Source organism: Lepisma saccharinum, chromosome 2, assembly GCF_977018435.1.
Source record: "Lepisma saccharinum chromosome 2, izLepSacc3.1, whole genome shotgun sequence".
NCBI classification, from domain to species: domain Eukaryota; kingdom Metazoa; phylum Arthropoda; class Insecta; order Zygentoma; family Lepismatidae; genus Lepisma; species Lepisma saccharinum.
In genome coordinates, this window is record NC_139230.1 from 109030210 (window position 1) to 109050362 (window position 20153).

At 38.0% G+C, this 20153-nt stretch overlaps 1 protein-coding gene across 1 annotated transcript in view; it reads right to left on the minus strand.

The window, feature by feature from the left end:
- LOC145983594 (KICSTOR complex protein SZT2-like) overlaps positions 1-20153 on the minus strand; it is a 605385-nt gene that overhangs the window by 292590 nt on the left and 292642 nt on the right. Inside the window, exons 17-18 of the mRNA XM_083116658.1 lie at positions 10139-10217; positions 6390-6556 (exon numbers count right to left, since the gene is read on the minus strand). Of these exons, the coding sequence (XP_082972784.1) occupies positions 6390-6556; positions 10139-10217 (246 nt within the window). The remainder of the gene's footprint in view (positions 1-6389; positions 6557-10138; positions 10218-20153) is intronic.

The window sequence follows — 20153 nt, forward strand, 5'->3', positions numbered from 1 at the left end:
GATTTTAGGTGAAATTACACTAAAGATACCTTGGACAATACTGGACGATTCTGAAAAGTGCGTCTTTTCCTTGATCTGTGGTGAAAAATGGTTCTGAAACCCAACACAATGTTCTTTCAACTGAGATCAACTTGTTTTACAGAATTTCACATTAGTAATCTCCTAGAGCAGTTGGTTAGATGCTCATCTTGTTATACTTTTTTGTCAAGAACGAAACACCGTACGTTTAAATCCCACCCTCTTCGGATTCTTATTTATATTATTATTGTTATCTACTGAGTATGAAGTGTTGTAATCATGTAATATAAGAATAAGATTATATTAAATCACTGTAAATATTTCTGCGATGCCTAGGGTCCTGGATTCGAATCCCCCTCGGGCTTGGTTGTTTGTGAATGTCCATTCATCAATTTCATCATTTCATCAATCATCCCCATCTTCGCAAATTAGCCAAGAGGCACAAAACACGAAGTAAAATAAACTAAATCAATCAATCAATCAATCAATCACTGTACATATTTATGTGATGCATGCCTCGAGGAATGTTTCTGCTCATCTTCTTGATTTTTCAGTGCTTGGCAGGATTTTTGGCAAGACCTTTCTTTTCACTCAGCTGTCACACATTAAGAATTTATTTGTCATAAATATATGTTCTTAAACAGGATGTTGTAATCAAGGTGTTCCGGGTTTGATATCCAGTGGAGATTCATTGCACAGTGGGTCGGATTTCTGTTTAAATTGTAGGTCCAGTCCCGATTAGCTTATCTGTGCATAAAGTAGGCTTAAAACAACAATACAAATACAAATACACACACACACACACAAATATACGATGTTCTTTGTTTGTGCTATTTACTGCGGACCTAAAATATACGTCAGATTTTCCATGATACAACCACAAATTTTATGCTATATTCGAAGTTTGAAACTACCCACCTCAGACTTTACATTGTACGTTTTTGCACATTCCAAGTTATAATTTCCTTACTATGATTAAAATGTCATCCGGAAATGCTGGACGTAAATTGCATAAATGAAGGGCTCGGGTGTAAAACATGGTAAGTGACATTTTGGTAATTTTTGAGTTACAAAGTAAAATGTGCAATCCTTCAACTTTCGAGTGAAATTGAAATGTCATACAATTTGCATTGGGCTCAGTGAAGCCTTCTGAAATTGGTAAGCACAACACGAAAACAATTTATCTACAGTATAGCTTCTAATAACCTTTTTTCTTAATAAACTCAGAAATGACCAAAATGTCACTTACCATGTTTTACACCCGAGCCCTTCAAATATCAACAGAAATTTCCAAGAAATATAGATAAACATTCTCGTCCAGGCCACTTACTTTCCGAAAATTTTTTTGCAAAGAAGTAGGTTTGAACGCATGACCTTCCATTCTGCAAGCAAACACAATCTCCGTACACCATACTGCTCATGTTATTTTAAGCACTCAGTTCGAGAGATGAAGACATACACATTTCTGTAGAGGTGTTGTGTAGTGTGAAGTGGAAAGTTTTAGGTGGGAAATATTTGCTTAGCCTTTAGGATAGCTGGGGAATGCTTGTAGCATTAAAAATTATGACTAGGATGTTGATGACCTAAAAATTGTCAAAAGATGACCTATAGAATGACCTAAAAATGATAAAATATAGCTGTGTTACCAGATTATAATTTCATTTAATATTGTGACTAATTTTGCTTTAAAACCACAGATTAAAGCAATAATCGTGTCCAGCAAAAGAAACTCAAAGTAGGCTTCACACAAAGTATATTAATCCATTGCCAAACATTTCAGTTAAGAATAATATTGTGCTTTTCAATTGACCGTATTTTCAATTCATAGCGAATTTGCTAAAAGGACCATGTCAGGAAGATTAAATATGTAAGTTTTTATAGTAAATGCATTTAAAATTCATGAAACAACAGGGGAGGACAAAAATAAACCTCAAAAGTAAAGAAAAATTAAACAAAAATTGTTAAAAATACAGAAAAATAGCCTAAAGGCCAAAAAATGAAAAATGCAAAATAAGAAGCGTTTTCTGCTTCTAACTGAAGGGAAACTGACATGATATCAGGTTTATCATTGTTTTTAGAGCTCAAAAAAATATGATCTTTCATAAACTTCGGAACCCTAATTACTAATTATAACCATTAAAAAAGTAGGAAGGAGGTGGCTTACTTAAATTTTCTTTGCTGAGGGATCGTATCGTCCCAGCAACATTTCTTCCCAGTATGCTGAAGTAAATTTTGTATGTGGCAACAGTATTTAGTCATCACCCTCTGCTATACCACAGACAGTGCTACACTATTACGCAATCCCACTTTCACAGAAATCGCCTGAGTTCATTCAAGCTTCAGCTGCAGGAGCGTTGCTCCCCAGATGTATGACTGTCATGTCAAATGACATATGCCGGACTCTAGCACTTCTACAACATGGATTGCAAGTATATGTTACATGTGCAAAATCCAAAATCTTCTTACACTGAAGTTTTGTGAGCATTCATTCAAAATGCCCATATGTTATTGGGCTGTGCTCTCTCTCTTTTTTTAAAAAGAATGGGAATACATTTTCACAGATAATTTTATTCAAAGTTTAAGACTGATCAACATGAAAATGCTTCAGTAGTAGACTGTAATACACATAATGAAGATACATAATATGAAGATTGATGGAGTTGGTGTTTTGAGTCCACTTTATGCACAGTAAGGCTAATTTAAAGTGGGATCCGTACCACTATGTGCCTCCACCAGGTATCAAACCCTTGATTACAATGCATCGACGCCACCACTACACCATCGGGGAGGCCCCATATGAAGAAGAAAGCTTAACACATTGCACTGTAAATGATAATGATGATTTAGTATAATTATTTCTTTCGGGAGAAATTCCTTTCCTTGCAATTAGCTTACATAGTATTATATTTTCTCAAGTAGTGAGAGTCATTGTGCCTGGAGCCACTGTAACCTCTTATTATTATTGTTAAAGAATATTTTTTGGCTTATGCATCCTCTGTTGAACACAGTAATATGGAGAACTATCATCATTTACAGTGCACAACCAGCGTGCATGTTACACATATGTAAATACCATATACACATGAAAAAGAGAACACCAACAAACAAGGATGCACCAACTGAATGTTCATCTTTGTGGGGTTTCTGTAACAAAATCTGCTGACTCTCATTCAGAAGATACATCTACTACAACGGAAAGAGAGCCTCCCCGATGGCACAGTGGTAGGTAGGTAGCATCATTGCCTTGTAATAAAGGGGTCCCGGGTATGATACCCAGTGGTACCAACAAATCAATCAACAAATGAAATAGAACATTACATAAAAGGTAAAGGTAAAGTGCTCCCCTGTGCTATGCACCACACCATGAAGGTGTATAGGGGGTGTGGGGTTAGGGCAAGACTATTAGAAGGAGAAGGCTGGGGCCATACCTGATCATGTGGTCCTTGACGAAAGCGTGACGTCACCTGGCGAACAGATCGCTTCACGCCCTGGTTTCGCAGCGGAACCAAAGCAGAAATTATGAACAAAAAGGATCCTTCATTATGCCTGGAAGCTAGTTGGGACTGAATATACAGATTCACTTAGGATCCAAGGTAACGCATGTCTTCAGAATTGAATTACATAGCTATTAACATTTGTATTGCATCGGTTGTTTTTAGGTCGTCACATTTCTCAGTGAAACGTAAAGTTTCATGTAAAATTGAAGTTAATATGCCTGGCCATGCATTTTGTTAAATGAATAACGATAGAAAGCAAAAGTTATGGATATGTATAATATGTAAAAATGAAAAACTTATCTATTGCTCGTATTTAGGAGTGAGGGAGGAGCTGTTTTCACTTTAACATCTTCAATTTGGTAACTTTGCTTCGACTATTGATATTTAGATCTTCACTAATTTTCCATATTAGGATTCCAGTTCAGAGTCTTATGAATCTTTCAAACTACACTAGGAGGGATGTGAGGAAGTTCACAAACACTTAAAAAAACTTTAGACTTTGAACGAAAACTTTTAAAGACATACTGAAGAAAGTAGGGGGTCACTTTCTTTGCATCTGTACAAAATGAATCAGTAGGTTGTGAAATAGGGGTGCCCACAGTAAGGTTTGTGGAAGCTGGTTGCGTCCATCTAACTTTCTTCTGGAGGGGGGGGGGGTTGGATTGTGATGAAAATTTGACTGAATAAACAATAGAGCAATGGAGGACGGAAATTGACTATGTTGTCATTTAAGCATCACTGCTATATAAATAGCAAGTTGTGGATTCTCAAGGGAATTATAACAGTTACTATGTTCTATTATTAGTGAGACTAGACACAAGATGAGATGGAATTTTCACGAGACGAGACAGACCAAAGTGTCATCTCTGGGCAACACTATCTACTATTTGAGGTGCACAATGTCCAGCTATTAAGTATTAAACTTTAAATTACACTTGGTACTGGAAGTTTCCAACTCTAGTAAGGTTTGATTGATTGAACTGTTGTTTGAAGTCTACTTTATGCACAGAAAGGCTAATCAGGACTGGACCTATAGTTTAAAGTGGGATCCGAACCACTATGTTTCTCCACTAGGTATCGAACCTGGGACCCAAGTTTAGTAAGGGAATTAAGCACTAGGTTAGGAGATATCAAAGTCTTGAGTATCACTATTGCGCTTAGTTTGGTGTGGAAATTGAGAATTAAATTATTTGGATGAGGTCTATATTCAACTCTTCAATACCAACAGTGAACCTAAAATTGGTATGGAAATTTTAGTGGGGGACTGGATATTTAATTGGGGGGAGGGGGATATGCAGATCTGATAAATTGACTTCTGTAATGTAGCAGGGTCGAACATTAAACTTTGTCGAGGGAAAAATTAGCGATTTCGTAAAAAATTGTATACTGATTCGCTATATTCCTAAAAGTGTCAGTGGTATTCTTTTAAATATCTTACCACGGGCCCTATTAAGATGTTCTGTTGTTGCGGACCACCGTCCCAACCAAAATTGAACTCGGTATATACTCGTGAGAATCTTTATTATAAATTACAATATTCATTTTTTTATTCTAATAATTGTAACCCAATTGAAGTGTATGGAGCCTGATGTGTAATGAATACTACTGGTATCGCAATTCATTAACAAGTCTCGTTATGTTAGTTCGGTTTAGTTTTATATTATCACTCGCAGTTTGCTTTTTTTTGTCGCAGATCACATGTCTCAACACCTCACTCTAAGGCATTATAAACGGCAACAACCCAACAATACAGAAATACAATAAAAAAGAACCGAAAAGAACAAAACAGATCAGCCTTTACACATTTCTTTCCATATGGGTTAAAGGCTCATCTGTGTTTTGTCCGCCGATGACGTGACAGCCACGCCAGTCGCGAAAAGAGGCATGTATGACCCCAGCCTTTCCTTATAGTAGCTTTGGGCTTAGGGCCACACATTCTTGATCACGGTCGAATGTTGGGGTGATGTGATCAGCACCACGCCCCTGGCAGTTTCCTCCAGGTACCCACTTTATTCAACGCTGGGTGGGGGCTGGAGCCGCTTGAACAGGTGGAAAAATTCCCAGTTCTCCCCTGCTGGGGATCAAACTCAGGTCTCTCGCATGGTAGTCAGATGCCCTAATGATTAACATTACATTGTTGAAGCAACTATTTCTTATTATGAAGATCTGTAGCTGTACTGGAAATTGAAGAAAGAGAACCCAAACCTGCTAAAAGTGGTTAGAAAATACTTTGGCAAGGCTGCTGCATGAGGATTTAGTGAGAGTAATCAGTGTTGCTGGAGAGATGTGTGACAAAAGAATAGATTACATCCAGAAATGCTTCAAAAACTTCTTGTTGTTTTTTTTTCTGAAGTTCAATCTCCTAACCTTGAATTTTCAGTATTAAAAAGATGAATTCACTTTGGTACTTGAATTCATGTGCTTCTCAAATATGCAAATAATCACTTCTGTACTAGTTAAGTCTCTGAGAATATATATATATAATACGCAAACATAAATTTTTATAGAATATTTTTTCTTAAAAATAGCACTCCATTTCTATTGAATATGGTTATGTATTGGAATTGGTTCAAAATTTATCTGTGAGTACATAGGAATAGGTACATTTTCTGCTTTGTCACATCACTAGTTAACAGTATTGGTGAATTTTATATAGGTCCTTTGTTGATATTTTCTAAAATATTATATTGTCCATCTTAAGCTAATATTTAAGCTACTTACAAAACAACTGCAATACAGCTTCCATATGCTGCAATGTACAATCTTAACTTTGTTGTAACTTATTTAGAGTACACAATTTACAAAAATTTACAATGCAGGTTCCTTACACTGAAAATACAAAATTCACATCTCAATCTTGTAAAAATTATTTACCTTTCTTTGGCGCCGGTCACTGCCATATGAGGAGGAAACAGGATATACTGTATAATGCAAGGCTGAGCCCTTAAATTGTCACTATCTTCAATGTCTGGTCCTTCTTCATCATTGTCACAGTCCTGTGCATTTTGAGACTGCTTACAAAGCACACTGGTTTCTTGCCCCTGTAAGAACATAAGTCAAATAATAAGTTTCAATCTATATATATTTTTTTATATATATAAAAATGGATGTATGTGTGTGGGTGTGTATGTATGTTTGTTCTGGCATAACTCTCGAACGCCTGGAGCAATTTCAACCAAACTTGGTACACGTATCACTTGCAATCTGGAAAGAATACTTTGGGGTAAGACACCCCTGGCACTCCTAGGGGTACCCCACCCCACATGTGAGGTGTGACATGTAAAAATAATCAAAAATGACTGATATTAAATTCCGCACAAACAGACATCCGTGACTCTATGCAATCCCACACAACAATAGTGTTTCTCGGGTTGTCTAACATTCAGGCTGATATGACATTGTGTTGCAAAAATGCCCGATATTAGTGTGGAATCCATAGTTTTCGGAGTCACTCCCGATACGTTCAACTCCAAGTTCATCACCTATCGGCATGGCGGGTGAGAGAGGGTGAAAAATTAAATGCCACAAATGACCTAGATTAGTGTTGAATCCATAGTCGCTAAGCTAATTGGTGACATTCATGATCACATTTAAAATTAGTTACACTTTACGTTATAGTTAGAATTCATTATTTTCCTGTCTAATACAAGGTTGGGATAAATAAATACCTGGGCAATGCCGGGTAATCAGCTAGTATATTTATAAAAAATGGTAAACAACATTAAGTTTTGTTGGGAAAACATATTTGGGTAAAAATTGGTAAAAGAAATTGGAATTAAGAATATGTAATACAAATAAATATAGTACATGAAAAATCAAAACTAAAGCAAAACAAATTCAAAATGGAATTCGCTATGAAGAGAAATGATGGTATAAAAACAATGCAAAATAAGAAAAAAGAAAAATAACTGTAAGATAACTTCAATGTCAGATAGATTTAATTGCAACTATGAGGATGGATGAAAATTCAATTAAGTTGATGAAGGGATTCTCACAAAGAGATAGCCATGGCCAGACCAGGACTCAAACTCAGAAACTAAAGTGAAGAATTGAAGATTAGGCACACATAGGAGATATACTACATAGAAATTTTCAGATAAAAATGCAGGCTCAACCAGGACTCGAACCTGGGTCTCTGGCATACCGTGCCATTGCTCTAACAACTGAGCTACTGAGCAGGCCTGGCCTCGCCTGTGTTTCAAAGGCAACAGATCTTGTTGCGGTAGCACTGGTAGATACGATTCCATGCAGGTAAAACAGTGATAGTGAAAAATCAGGCAAGGCCAGGCCAGCTCGGTAGGTCAGTGGTTAGAGCAATGGCACGGTATGCCAGAGACCCAGGTTCGAGTCCTGGTTGAGCCTGCATTTTTCGCTGAAAATTTCTACATAAAGTGAAGAAGTTTGGGCAGAAAATCAATTACTGTCGGCCATGAGCTGGCATGTAATTATTTGTAATTGCTAAGGAGTATTATTTGTTCTATTCATGCCTAATAGTTATGGCCTCCCCCATGGTGTAGTTGTGACACTGTCACCTTGCAATCAAGGGCTCCAGGGTTCAATACTTGGTAAAGACACATTGCACAGTGGGTTGGATCACACTTTAAACTGTAGGTCCAGTCGTTACTAGCCTATCTGTGCACAAATCAAATAATCATGCCTAATAGCTGTTTTTGTGGACATTTACTTTCCGAGTGACATTAGATCCAAAGTTCATTGTGCGGAGACTTTGTTAATAATCCCTGTTTTGTTTAGGGAGAAGGGACATATTGTTCACATTTCAGAAACAATCATGGCCCATATTTGAAATGTAATGTGCTAAACAATACAACGGAGATCAGCTGGACATGGCAATTGTGATCTGCATGTAGAATTTTCTTTACTCACATTCAATATGTCCAAATTTTATCCTAATGGAAACAATGCAAAATGTTTCCTGATTTACATGCATTCAATATGGCCAATCTTTACTGGACACACATTTTTCAAATGTAAAATCTGGGTGATAAAATGTGTGGCTCAAGACGAAATGACTGCAATAGTCATTGACTACAAGGTGATAGCTGTAAATATTAGCTGAAGTTGAAATGAGGAGGTACTATAAGAGAGAGTGGTAGGCAATAAGTTAAAAAAAAAGTGTGTAAAGAAGATGTACAAGTTTATATGTGAAAATCACCAACCTCTGTGATGGAGTGGTTAGCAGAGCATGCAATGACATCAGGTGCATGAATTGGATACCTGGTGGAGGAACATAGTGGTTTGGATACCACTTTAAAATGTAGGTCCAGTCCCTGTTAGCCTCTTGTCCATAAAGTGGACTTAAACTCAAACTAATATCTAAGACAATTTCTACAGATCATGTGACATGGCTCCATGCTGGATTAACACTGGTTTAATCACAACAGTGAGAACAATATGATTATCATAAACAGATAGTTTGGAAATTCTAACACACGTTTTGTTTGAAATCAGAATGCAGAACTCAGAAATTGAACCATAAAATAATATTTTTTTAGTGAAAGATAGTATTTTGTTGAATGTCTCTGGGGGGAATTGGAAGTGTTCTGGGTGTTCTAATTGTTTAATTCATTTTCATCATGAAGATTGTTATCTTTCTGGTCTAGGCAGAATGTTTTGATTAAGTCGTTGATGTAGATTAACGTAAATTGATTTTTTAAATATATTTTGCATACTAAATATGATGCAATTTTACAACAGACTTGATATTAATTTCTTGGAGAAAATAAAAAATATGAGGAATATCTATTGCTCTTGATATTGATATTTCCTAGAAAATAAGAGGCATTTTATTTCATTGTTACAGTCTATTGTTGCTATTGATTGAATGACTGAACTGTTAAGTCCACTTCATGCACAGGCTAATCAGGACTGGACCTACAGTTTTAAAGTGGGATCCAAATCACTGTGCAATGTGCCTCCACCAGAGATTGGACCTGGGACCCCTTAATCACAAGGTGACAACATTAACACTATGCCATTAGGGAGGCATGGTATTTATTGAAGAAAAAACAATTCTACAAACTCAGAAGCAGATACTGAAGGTTCTATTTTTGTTATTTCACATCACTGTTTGGTTAATCATGATGATGAAGGTAAAAGATGTGATAGACGATGGAACCCCAACACATCCTTATTTTCTAAATCAGGCTCTAACCCCAGACACTTGTCTTTGAAGTGCTTTACACTAACCAATTTGCCATAGGTGGTCAGCCTTTCCAAGTTTGTCTGCTCGTCAAATTAATATATTCATCATTCAACCTCCAGAAGTAGCAAAGTAATGTAAAACAACAAGGTAGAAAAAAATTTAATATCCACTCAAAGTCTTATACCATCATCAAGCAGCAATTTCATGCTGATCAAATCCACACACAAACCTCTTTTGGCATTCCATTTGCTGAATGGTCTTGGGGATTAAAGGTCGCCCATTTTCTGGTTCAACTCCAGACAATTCATGCACCTTATCAAAGATGCCCTTGAGCATGCAGTGTTTCTAACTTGCTACAATGTTGATCAGTTGTTGTTCCTACAGCTATACATGTGGTTGATTGTACCACATACAAAACTGAGAGAATATAAACAAGATCCAACAGTTTAAGAATACTTACTGCCATTTCAACTTCCAGGACCATGTTGATTATTCCAGAGGCTGAGTGTGCAAAACTGTACCCTTCTTGCAGACGCATTCTGAAATTACACAACCATTAGCAAATAAATAACTAAAGTATGGCAATTAAAAAAAAAAACTGTAAACATTCAAGGTTCAGTTCTGGAGGTTGATAGATGTGGTGTGTGTGAGATTCACACTGTGGAGAATACTGAAATGTGTTACTTTTGTAATGAAGTGTGCCTAGAATGCTACAAAGCAAATATTACAAGATTAAGATAAGATTAAGGTGATATTTTTTTTGGAAGATAGGTAAATAAGACTAAATATGTTTGCAATAGGGAAAAATAGGATAGAGAACTTGGAGATACTTGGAGTAGATACATGGAGATAGAGGAATGAGGAGGGCAGGAGGCTACTGAACTTGTGCAAAAAGCTGGACTATTAGTTGGAAACAGCTGGTTTAGAAAGAAATGTGACTGCCTCAAAATTACAAGATACAGCTGGAGTAATAAACAAAAGACAGAAATTGACTATATGGTGGTAGACTCGGGAAGAAAATGGCTAACATTAAGCAATACACAGTGAAAACTTGGGGCTGTGAACAGAGGCTACTAGCACGGAATGTGAGGGGATAGAAAATACAAGAGAAAGAAGAATTCTCTTAAAGCGACTGGAAATTCTTTCTTTAAAAAAAAAGTAGTGGAAGCAGCAGAAGAAGTGTATGGAGGTACAAGCAATAAGAGAAAGCAGGGTGTATGTACAGGGTGTACACAATTGAATATCGGAGATTTAAGTGTTTTGTATGGTTATGTAAACAACACCAGACGTTTGTCTCCTGCATGTGATGAAAGAACAACTGTGGAAGTTTTGATTCTGTGTGTCCAAATTTGATTCCTAACTCTGCAACATGACAGTGCCAGTAGTAATGATGGCAGCGACTCCCGAGAGTAAGGCTTTTTGTGTCATGGAATTTGTGAGATGTAATTTAGTGATTACAGTCCAACGGACCTATCAGCAAAATTTTGGATTGATTCACCATTTGAAAACAACAACATTCATAGGTGATGCAACCAATTCCAGATGACAGGGTGCATGTGTAAGGGTAAGAGCACCAGATGATCGCATGTGTCATTTGAGAACGTGGAATGAGCCAGAACTGTTTTCGTGCAGAGTCCTAGGAAATATGTATGGTGGGCGAGTCAAGAAATAACAATGTCGACCATGACTGTGTGGAAAGTGTTAATAAAATTACTCCAACTGAGACTGTTCCACCTGCAGCTGTTACAGGCCCTAAAGCCTGCAGATCATGTGACCCATATCAACTTCTGCAAACAAATGCTGAATCAGGAAGGTGAGGACCTTTTTAGTCATGTGACTTTGATGAATCCACATTTCATCTTAGTGGAAAAGTAAATACACATAATATGTGTATTTGGGGATCATAGAATCCATGGGAAACACTGCAGCATGAAGTTAACATTTTCTGTGTAATATCCAAACAAGTGTGGACCTTTCTTCTTCATGGAAAAAAAATGTGACAAAAATTGCATAACAAGACATGCTCCAGAATTGACTCTTTCCTCAACTGGAGCATAAACAAGAGAACATCATTTGGCAACAAAACGGTGTACCCCCTGACTTCCTTAACTAAGTGAGGGAATGGTTGAATGAAGCTTTCCCCCATTGCTCGATCATTCGTCATGGTCAGGACAAGTCTCTTCTCCAGTGACCTCGAAGGTCTCCCAACCTCACCCTCTGTGATTTCTTTTTGTGGGGTTATGTAAAAGATTGTGTCTATGTGCCACCACTGCCTGCCAACTTACCTCAATTGAAATGCAGGATTGTGGCAGCAGTAGACTTGATTACACCAGTAGTGCTAACATCAGTGTAGGAAATATTGAACTACCAGCTGGATGTTTGCCGCATCACAATAGGCTCCCACATTGAACAATTGTAACGTGTGTCATGGAAACTTATTGAGTTACTCTTCCATCTTAGGTATGATTCATTATTGTATTGTATATCGCACAGAAAAAAAAACATGCTTAAAATCCCAATATTCTTGTGTGTACACACTGTATTTAGAAAGTGGTTTAAAGTTAAATCATAAGATGCATGAAAGGAGTGCATTTAAATGAAGAAAGAAGCAAAGTCGGCAGTGTAGTAGGAGTGAAGAAAGTGGATGGAGGAATGAGTCAAAAATGTTGTAGAAGATACAGAGGGAACAAGAAGGTATTCTATGGACTGGCGAGAGAAAGGAGAAAAGAAAAAGGAGACACCAGAGAGCTCAGACAAGAAGGGCAAGGGGGGAGTGTAGAAAAGGATGAAGAAATGAGGAGAATGTGGAAATACCATTTTGAAAAATTGCTGAACATGGAAAGAATGGGAAAAGGAAATCAAGGGAGAAAAGAATCAAAAAGAAACAGTTAAAGAAAAATTGACTATACATGGAAGTGGAAGAAGCACTAAAGAGATAAAGACTGATGCTAAAGCATACAGAATAGATGAACTGTCACCAGAAATTATGTTAGGGCTACAAGTGATTGGTCTGCAGTATTTGTGCATTCTAATAATGTAGTTTTCTAGAAAAACTAAAATGAACATGATCACACAACACACCATGCTAGGAAATAAATACTCCTCTGTTCTGTCCTTTTTTCAAACGTAGTTCTACATTTTTTAAATTAATTAAACTATGAGGATGGAATATTAAAATCTGACAGAATGGGTCATTCCATGCCAAATCAAACAGGTCATGTCACCCACTGACATGGATTTCAATAACATTTTGTGTACTTGTAGCTTTGATCTAGGTAAGAACCCATATCATATTTTTCTTCTCTGGGCCTTATACTTTTACAGTTACAGGAGGTCAAAGTTTTCATGATTTGCTAATATTTGTCACCCCTGACTATTCATTGCAGGAGAATAGAATAATTATATTTCAGAATGCAAACCTTCATAGCTCCATGAAATTATTTCTGTAAGCCAATCAAGTGTACAAGACTTGTGTGTTTTTTTCCATTGCTGCAAAAAATGATTTTACATCAACCATGCATGTTTCTTACTGCAAAAAACATCAAATTGCAGATAATATTTTAGCCAAAGTCAGTCCTTTGAACTTGTCTGTATTTATGTTTCACTAATCCTTGAACTATGTTCTATCAAGGTATAGAAAAAAAAGTGTGGGGATTTCCATGGTTACAGGATTCCTGATAAGCAGCAGTTAGAAACAGTGTTGCCAGTGTAACATATTTTACAGTAAAAATCAAAAGAATTATGGAATATGGAGGACATTTTTTTAAAACATTTTCTTCCTGGTTACACACAGAAATATTGTCTGGTCTGATTGATTGATTGATTGATTGATTTAGTTTATTTTACTTTGCGTTTTGTGCCTCTAGGCTAATTTGCGAAGATGGGGATGAGTGATGAAAATGATGAAATTGATGAATGGACATTCACAAACAACCAAGCCCGACCAGGATTCGAACCCGGGACCCTTGGCGTCGCAGCGCGATGTGCTAACCACTCGGCCACAGGGTCGGGCTATTGTCTGGTCTGATTGCACCAAAGACTACATTATACAATTTTCAGAAATTTTGAGATGGATGTTCTTGAGAAAATGATTTCTAAAACAAGGTCAAAATGGAGTTTTTCTATTTTTCCCAGCAAAACTCATGGCCTATCATTCTTCACTTTTCAATAAAAATTGTAACTGGAATAAAAATTCAAATTCTTGATTTTTAATTTTTAACTTTCGAGTTGAAGAGGGTTTTATAAATACATTTCTTAAGCCTCGGCTGGACCTTTCTCTCAACAGTTGAAAACAACTCCTTCTATTGAAAAAATCTCCCAACATATGGTTCCAATTTCTTTGATACTCTGCATTGTTTGGCATACAAAAAATAGTAAAAATAGCATTTAGGGGGTGTAAAAGCAGCTTTAAACGGGGCGTTCGAAGAGTTTTAGGTACTACTTTACTATACCAGAGACACCTATTAATGATTTATTTCGCAATTTTTTACATTGCTAACATACTATTCTGCATTGTGGAACATTTCTTTAGGTGAAATAATGAATTTCTAACGAAAATAATGTATATTTCTTACAATAACGAGTACTTACTGTTGTTCCTTATTTCCCACAAACCTTCCATGGGCAGCCCCAGAAACCATTGACGTTAGCCCAAAAATTCACGATAGCCCCACGAACCATCACGGGGACGAGGTATGCCTACTAGGTTAGGTTAGGCCTGTTAGGTTAGGTTCCATTAGCACTCCTTTCGTTTAATTTAGCATATACGGGCAATACGAGAGCGTATTGTGCTCTCGTGCAGAAAGCAAATGGTGGCAGCAGCAATAGCACGTCGGAAATAGATTTCCGTAGAAAACCACATGTATTCGCATTAAAATGGATCAAAACTACATTCCCGAACATCAACAACGCTACAGAAAATGATTTGCGTAAGTACTTTCTCCTGTAAATTTGAAGAAATCCGTCTCCGGTATAGTAAAGTGTTACTGAGTTTTAAAATATTATACAATTTAGGTTCAATATTGTGTATCTTAATGTCGTGAATTTATATTGATAACTACAAGCATTTACCCAATATTTTCAACAGAAATCACATAATTTTACGACAAAAAAAGACTTGGGTCTGTTGTCACGGGTTCTGAAAATTCGAGGATTTTCCGCTTATGCCGCTGCTGTCACTTCTGGGCAAGCAACCCTCTGAATGTGTATTCTCCCATATGCGGCACCGGTCATGTGCTGCTCAGAGTGGAGGGGGGGGGGGAGGAGTGGGGAGGGTTTTACACCACTATTTGTAAACTTATCTTGCTTTGACATCTGGTTTATGTTTTGTCCGCGCAAATACCTTGGAAACTTAGGGAAGTGTATTCATTCCTTCAGTGGCTATTTTCAAAATACAAGACAGACAGTCTTGCAAGTCGAGGAAGTGAATTGCCATCAATCATTATAGTTTACACAAATTACGTCGGTTTACAAGTCTGATCCGAAACAAGAAAGCCAGTTACTTAGTTGACTTACTCTGTGATACTCTCTGATTTTTTATACATATCTAGGTTATGCATCAAAATGGGAATTGAAGAAAATGTAGGATGGGAGAGGGTGGTTCAGAGATTCCTATTTTCGCATTTTGACTTTTGTTTTTACCTAATACAATTATAAATACTTACTAAATCTATTGTGCCACAGTGAGACCCAAGAACTTACGTCATAACCTTGTAATCATGGGGTTCCGAGTTCGGGTCCCACTTTAAACTGTAGGTCCAATGCCAATTAGCCTATCTGTGCATAACATTGGACTACAAAAATTCAATGTAATATTTTGTGTAAAAATCGACAATTTTGACTGACGTGTTGGCGTTAAATGGACCAAAAAATTAAAAGACAAACTATACAAAAATAACAGAAATTTTACGAAGGGGAAAATTTATTTTACTGGTTTGAAGATGTAGAGGCTGGGGAAAGTGAGACAGGAGACACTTTCCTGCAATCCCCTTCAATTTTAACAGTGACTTGACATTGGTAACATTAACTAGAAGCATTCATTCATTAACTGACATTCGAGCCTATAGGACTTATGACTTTGCAGTGCATCACAGTCAGAAATCTGGTGAAACCTTAATATTCAGTTTCAAGTGGGATCCAAACCACTCCTTCGGGAGTGGCGTGCCTATTGAACCCGTGGCCCTGTGATTATAAGGTGTTACCATTAAGCCATCTGGTAGGCCCTCCTTGGTAATGGTGCATAATATTTGAATACAATTGAATTGTATTCCTTTTCCAGCAGTTTAGCGAGTAAAATTTTAAAATTTTGCTTACACTCGAAACTAGGGCAGTTTTTTTTCTTCAGTTTATGTTTATCGCCTCATCTGAGCTGGAATGAGACTTGGGAGTCTCTAGAACTTGTAATACAGAAAACTCCTTTTTATTTATAACTCTTTTATTTCTCTCTGTGTGTTAGACCATAGTATCTTTTTCACGATTAGGTCTTGTTCCATTTTCCCTCCTGCGTTCTTTGCTCTCTCTCCCTAGCTCTTCAGATATTGAGCTTCCTTGATTTCTTGCCCTTCTCTTTCTCTCTCCCCCTCTACTTGCTCGTTCTCTATTTCACTTTCTCCCTTTTGCTTCTGTTTCTCATTCTCTCTTTCTATAGATTTCTCTGTATGCCTCTCTTTTTGTTTCTCTTCCTTCCTTTATCTCTTTATCGTCCTGTACTGTTTCTTTTCTTTCTTCCTTTTCTCACTCTATCGTGAGAAATGTTTATCTTCATTTCTCTCAATCCACCCCTCCTTCTGTTATTATACTCTGTTTTGGTTGGTTTTCCTCTTCCTTTTCCTCTCTTTTAGTCTGTCTTGCCTCTTTATTTTCACTGGAGGCACATGGCACAGTGGTTCGGATCCCACTTTAAACTGTAGGTCCAGTCCCGATTAGACTTTCTGTGCTTAAAGTGGACTTAAAACCACAAATCAATCAATCAATCTTCATTTTCATTTACATTCTCTATCCCTTGGTTTTCAAGCATTACACTCCAGCCTCCTTTAGCCTCCCCCCCCCACCCCCAGGGGTGTCATCCTCCACTGAAACCTATTTATTTGAGAATGGGTGAACCCCAGAACCACTTTATGCAGAGAAAAGGCCGCAAAAATCCGACTTTAAATAACATGCCCAGAAATCGAATATTAGTCTCCTGCTGGCCACACTTTTTTTTATATACAAAAGGAAAACTTCCCTGTTATTCTCCTTCAATACTTTTTCTTTAAAATCAACTTTAATCAATTCTCTACTTTCTCATTTAGGACAAACCCAAACATCTATGTCTTACCCCGCAACCTTGCCATCGTAGCACTCATACTAACCATTCAGAAACGGAGGTCGACTTGACTAGACCATCGCGGTGCCCCATTGTAAGCGTAGCTCCAAATTATTTTTACACTGATGAAAACATGAGGAATGCTTATAACAACATTATATATTGTTGGCATATAATTAGATGTACAAATCAGATTCTCTAATACTGGTGTGCTCAAATTGTTTGAGGCGAATCAAAGTCTAAATAAGCTCACCGGACAAAAAAATTAGTCACCCTAGCATGGAACCACGGAGATACAGAAGGCGCAGCGGTCGAGTTACGTGGAAAACTGCACATGCACTGCCTCTACAGAATCATAAGGCAGTAACGTTGAGTGAGACATTAGTGCTACAAGCAGTATTTGTGTGTCAAGATAGGGAAATGCAAGGATGTGACAGAGCGGCAAAAAGGGGCAATCGTGTTTGGTCATGCCCATGGCCATACAGTGAGTGAAGTTGCCCGATTTGTTGATGTTTCGCAGCGGACTCTTCAACGTGTCTACAAGCAGTGGTGTAATACGTGTGGCCATGAATCACGACGCCAGAATTGTGGTCGGAAAAAGATCCTAACTGAGAGGGACCGGAGAAGAGTTTCAAGGCTTGTGAATCAAAATCACTTTTAAACCTGACAGAAATTGCTGCAGTCCGTTATTGAAAGTCCATCTCAACCTGTTTGCTGCGAGAGAACATTGAGACGGGAACTGCATGCAATGCAAATTTGGAGTCGGGTACCCCACAAGAGGGCATTGCCCTCACAGGCACATAAAGTTGCACGTCTTCAATGGGCCAGAAATCAGCGAACGTGAACAGTAGCTGACTGGCAGCATGTGATGTGGTCCGATGAATCACGTTTTTGCCTTTATTCAAATGACGTGTGGCGTCGAATGCACCGAAGGCCACATGAAGGATTTTATCCTCAATGTGTGGAAGGTCAGGTTCAAGCCGGAGGTGGGTCTGTGATGTTTTGGGGTGTTTTTCGTACCATGGATTGGGCCCCTCATTGAGGTGTCCACTAACATGAACCAGCATGTTTATTTGAACATTCGCGATGATCAGGTGTTGGCCTTTAGCCAACATTTTCATGATGAGTATGCTCTTGACCGCCCCATTTTTTTAAGATGACAACAGCAAAGTTCACAGAGCTGGAAGTGTATGTGACTGGTTTGATGAACACACACACACACTACCACATCTCGACTGGCCTGCAAAATCACCTGACCTCAACCCCATTGAAAATCTGTGGGACCTTTTGGAACAGCGGGTTAAAAGGCGAAATCAGCATCCTCGAAATTTGGTGGATTTGTGTGATCTAATCCTCAGTGAGTGGAATAAACTGGATGCAACGTATATGCAGAACCTTGTGGACTCCCTTCCTAACTGAATCCAGGCGGTTATCAAGGCCAGAGGCGGAGTTACACGGTATTCATGTGATTTCTCATGGGGTGACTAAGTTTTTGTCTGGTGAGCTTATTGTGTTCTGAACTAGGACATAGTGACATCATATCTACGTGTTATTCCAAAAAGGATCATTTCGGAGAATTAGATATTATAAAAAGGAATTCACCTTGGCTTTTCTGTCATTTTTGAGCCATGGACTATTTAGGGGGAGGAGAACGAGAGGGAACTGGCCTATGCAGATGGGGCTACAGCCCCCCCACCCAAAATTTTTAGAAAATAAAAAATTGAAATGAAGGTAGTAATAAAGTCGAAAAAACTTAAAATGGCCCCCCCTAACCATTTTTGTGTTTGAATTACTTTTAAAATGAAGGTTTGAAATGGTAATTTGAGCTCATCTCAAATGAAAATAAAACACCAACAATGAAATTGATTTATGGCAATGTATTCTATGATTCAACCAAATATTTGATCTCACTCTGTTCAGTAAAGGTTAGATTCATGGCACGGAACCTGCATTCACATTCAGCTTTAGATTTTGGTACAATTTCAATTGAATTCACATAATTCTTTAGTGAGGTGAAAATGTGTTTTGGCTGACATGACATGTTTCCATAAAACACACATTCTTAATCATCTAAATGCCATGTGTGTGCTTTTAATAGGACTACATGCAAAAATAAACCCGTCTTCAAAGCGGCTATTCATATTGTGCAACGAGGATTGAAAACAATGCTTTCAAATGTATGATTTTCCTCGATCGGGGACCACCTAGACTTATTTTTATAAAACACAACAAAACACTACAGATCTCAACAAGCTCTCGAAGAGGATTAAACAACCAAGTGACTCAACACACATCAGAAACACTGCCCAGTTTTAATGTTTGATACAAGAGTACTTGTGAAACACCAGAAGTCTGAAAAAATACCGAATACATGTCATCTAAAAAGAGACAGCCAGAGGTGCCAATTTTTCAAAAACACTGGGTGGGCTCAAAAATTTGAATTGTAAGTTCACAAATCACATAAATTATTGGGTGGGCTCGGGCCCCACAGACCAGTATAAATTGGTGTCACTGTGCACAGTCACCACAAATTCCATAACAAGAAATTTTTGTATGTAGCTATGGTGTGGTAAACTTAATTGAATTTAAATGGAACACCATAAGTACGATATAGTTTACAAGTGGGTTGGAAATAATGATCCCCGGTTGACATGTGTCATTCATAACGAGGGATTTGATGTTTCAAAACAAGAAGGGGGAAAATCCCTGAAATATAGGCATTTCCCATCACCTGCAGGTGGAGGTGTCAGTGTGCTGGGGTAATAGGTGTATTATGTACATGGAAACAGTTGTTGAAGGTGGTGTTGTGGCTGTTGGTGTGGGTGGCGACGGTGAAGTCGGAGTTTTGGGTGGAAGCTCTGTGATTATTGATGCGGAGGTTCAGAGGGGTAGAGGTTTCACCCAGGTAGAAGTAACCACAGACTTGACAGAGGGTGTATATTAGGTTGGAGGAGTGGCAGGTGCCCTTTGGGTGAAGGGTGAATTCACCAGCTGCAGTAGGGATCTGGAGGGTGGGGGAGGTGCAGGGGCAGGTCTTGCATCTGGGTTTGTTGCACTTGTGGGCTGGGGGTGGTAAGATGGGAGCGGTGGGTGTATTATGGACAAAGATGTTCTTGAGGTTGGGGGGGGGGGCATCAGAAGACGACCCTAGGTTTGTCCCGAAAGATGTCTC